Raw genomic sequence first — 2,903 nt, forward strand, 5'->3', positions numbered from 1 at the left:
CTGAGTGTAGATGATTGTAATTAGCTGTACATAATTCCTAACAGATTCTGTTTTAGTTTGTTAGTTAGAATAAATGTATAACCACCAATAGAAGATTCTAGAAGGATCTTATGCTATTGTATATAAGGGAGAAGATGTAACTAGATTCTCCAAGTAATTCATTTTCACTATTTTGTACAAACGCTTCTTCACAGATATGAAGATGTTATCTTCTGTTTCTTAGCTCATTGTTCTTCAATGGAGGTAAATTGATTCGTTAACATGGTATCAGAGCTGTGTGGCCATTGATATGGTCTGATTGAGCGAGTTCGCAGAAGAAACATGGCGATTGTAGTGGATAATGAGTTGCCGGAAAAATTAAGCCATAATCATCTTTTATATCTGAATTCTTCAGATACTTCTAGAGTGATGTTGATTTCAATTCAACTAACTGGATCTGAGAACTATTCTGTATGGAGCAGATCAATGAAGATTGCTATACTTGGAAGAAACAAGTTGGGTTTCATTGATGGAAAGTGCAGAAAAGAAGGTTTTGGTACAAATTTGGTTGATCTATGGGAGCGTTGTAATGCAATTGTTCTCTCATGGATAATGAATTCTGTCTCAAAGGAATTGCTTAGTGGAATTGTCTACTCGACTGATGCATGTGGAGTTTGGAGAGATCTCAAAGAGCGATTCGACAAAGCTAATGGATTGCGGATTTTTCAGTTGCACAGGGAGATTGTATCTCTAACTCAGGGAATGAGTAGCATTTCTGAGTATTTTACTCGATTGCGTTTGCTTTGGGCTGAATTTGACAGTTTAGCTCCTTTTTCTGGATGTGATTGTGCGAGATCACAAGATTTTACCGAGTTCATGCGAAGGCAAAAATTGCTGCAGTTTCTCATGGGCCTAAATGAATCCTATGAACAAGCTAGAGGTCAGCTTCTAATGTTGATTCCTATTCCTTCTGTAAATCAGGCTTACTCAATGATGATTGAATGGGAAAGTCAAAGAAATATGGCACATGTTGCTGGATCAATGACGAACATGGAGATTGCATCCTTGGTGGCCGGAAGAAATGGACATCCTAAGTTGAAGAAGAACTGGAACTCTCAGTGTGATTATTGTAGAAGGACTGGGCATACTAGGGATAATTGTTATAAGTTGATCGGTTACCCACCTGATTTCAAGTTTAGGAAGAAGGATAACAATCCTAATCTTGTGAATCCAAGGGGTGGAGATCAGAGGAATTAAGCCTATAATGGGACATCTGATGACAAACAAAATAACACTGATACAGGACATGGTAGAGCTTCTTGTGTTGATACCTATAGGGGTTCTTCTGATAGAGGAAAAGGTGTGATGCCATCAGAATCTCACAGTGGGGGAAGAGAATTTGGAAGGTACTCTGGTGATTGGCATAGAGAGGCAGAAGCAGGACGTCCGAACTACTCACATCACCAATACAATCAACTGATGCATAATATGGAGAACCCACACCACTATAATCAATTCCAACGGCTGATGGATAAAGACAATTCTGGAGGAAGCTCATCCCACTCTCATCTGTCTGATTCAGCTAACATGGGAGGTAATGTATCTGTCTCTAATGTGCTAAATTCTCACAACACAAGTAATATTCATACGCCTCAAATGAATGAACCTAAAGAAGAATGGATAATCGATACTGGAGCAACTAATCATATGATTTCCCACAAAGGAATGCTAATAGCTGGTAAAGGAACTGTTAAAGTTTCTAATAAAATGGTGTATTTACCAAATGGAGAAACAGTAGATGTTTCACATATTGGCAATTGTGGAATAATGAATGGAAGGGTGTTAACCAATGTACTGTACATACCAGATTTTAGGTTCAATCTGATGTCTGTTTCCAGGATAACTAAGGAACTAAATTGCTCAGTTCAATTTTTTCCTAACTTCTGTATATTCCAGGACCTCTCAAATGGGAAGGTGTTGGAGATTGGTGAAGAAAAGGATGGACTCTATTTGTTAAAGCGTAAAGGACAAACAGAGAATAATGATCAGCACTTTAGAGGATTACGACAAATTAAAGGTTTGATAGCTACAAGAAATAAAGTAGACGTTTTACTTTGGCATAGGAGAATGGGACATACATCTGCTGGAGCCATGCAACAAGTGTTTAGTCTTAGCCATGATTACTGTAAGCAAGAAATCAGTAGTTGTGAAATTTGCCCACTTGCTAAACAAACTAGGATACCTTTTCCTAGTAGTGATACCAGATCTATTGCTATTTTTGATTTACTACATTTGGATGTATGGGGACCTTTTCATGTACCTACTTTTGATGGCAATAAATTGTTCTTACCATTGTGGATGACTATTCTCGGATGACTTGGAATTTTTTGTTAAAATTCAAATGTGATGTTGTAATTGTCTTGAGAGACTTCCTTAAACTAGTCTTGACACAGTTTGGTAAAACAATCAAAGTAATGCGATCAGACAATGGGACAGAATTTGTGAATTCTGAATGTGAAGTATTGTTTAAATCTCATGGCATTCTACACCAACGATCATGTGTTTACACCCCACAACAAAATGGGGTGATGGAAAGGAAACATAGATACATTTTGGAGTTAGCCAGAGCCATTAGATTTCAAGGTTCTATTCCTTTGAAATTCTGGGGACATTGTGTATTGGGAGCTATTTATATGATGAATAGATTACCATCTAAAGCATTGAATGGAAAGACTCCTTATGAATTGTTTCATGCCTGTAGAGGTACCATTGATCATTTTCGGACCTTGGGATGTTTGTGTTATGCCAAGAACTTGCCATCTGGGGACAAATTCACAGCTAGAGCAGTAGTGACTGCTGTACATATGGGATATTCTGAGGTGTCCAAGGGTTATGTCTTATATAACCTTGCTACACATTCATTT

At 37.8% G+C, this 2,903-nt stretch overlaps 1 protein-coding gene across 1 annotated transcript; it reads left to right on the forward strand.

Annotated features, from left to right (window-relative positions):
• Positions 1–321: 321 nt before the first annotated feature.
• On the forward strand, positions 322–2,355 carry LOC107060070 (uncharacterized). The gene is made up of 2 exons (XM_015307408.1): positions 322–1,216; positions 1,283–2,355. Exons 1-2 carry the CDS (start codon positions 322–324, stop codon positions 2,353–2,355), a joined length of 1,968 nt encoding a protein of 655 aa, XP_015162894.1.
• Positions 2,356–2,903: the final 548 nt, after the last annotated feature.

This window comes from Solanum tuberosum, unplaced genomic scaffold (assembly GCF_000226075.1).
Source record: "Solanum tuberosum cultivar DM 1-3 516 R44 unplaced genomic scaffold, SolTub_3.0 scf00058, whole genome shotgun sequence".
Lineage (NCBI taxonomy): Eukaryota > Viridiplantae > Streptophyta > Magnoliopsida > Solanales > Solanaceae > Solanum > Solanum tuberosum.

What these genes read in the sequence shown, in the direction of transcription:
- LOC107060070 (XM_015307408.1), top strand. Translation starts at nt 322, where the DNA reads ATGGCGATTGTAGTGGATAATGAGTTGCCGGAAAAATTAAGCCATAAT. An exon ending in TAATCTTGTGAATCCAAGGG is followed by an intron (nt 1,217 to 1,282) that starts GTGGAGATCAGA and finishes ACACTGATACAG; the next exon opens with GACATGGTAGAGCTTCTTGT.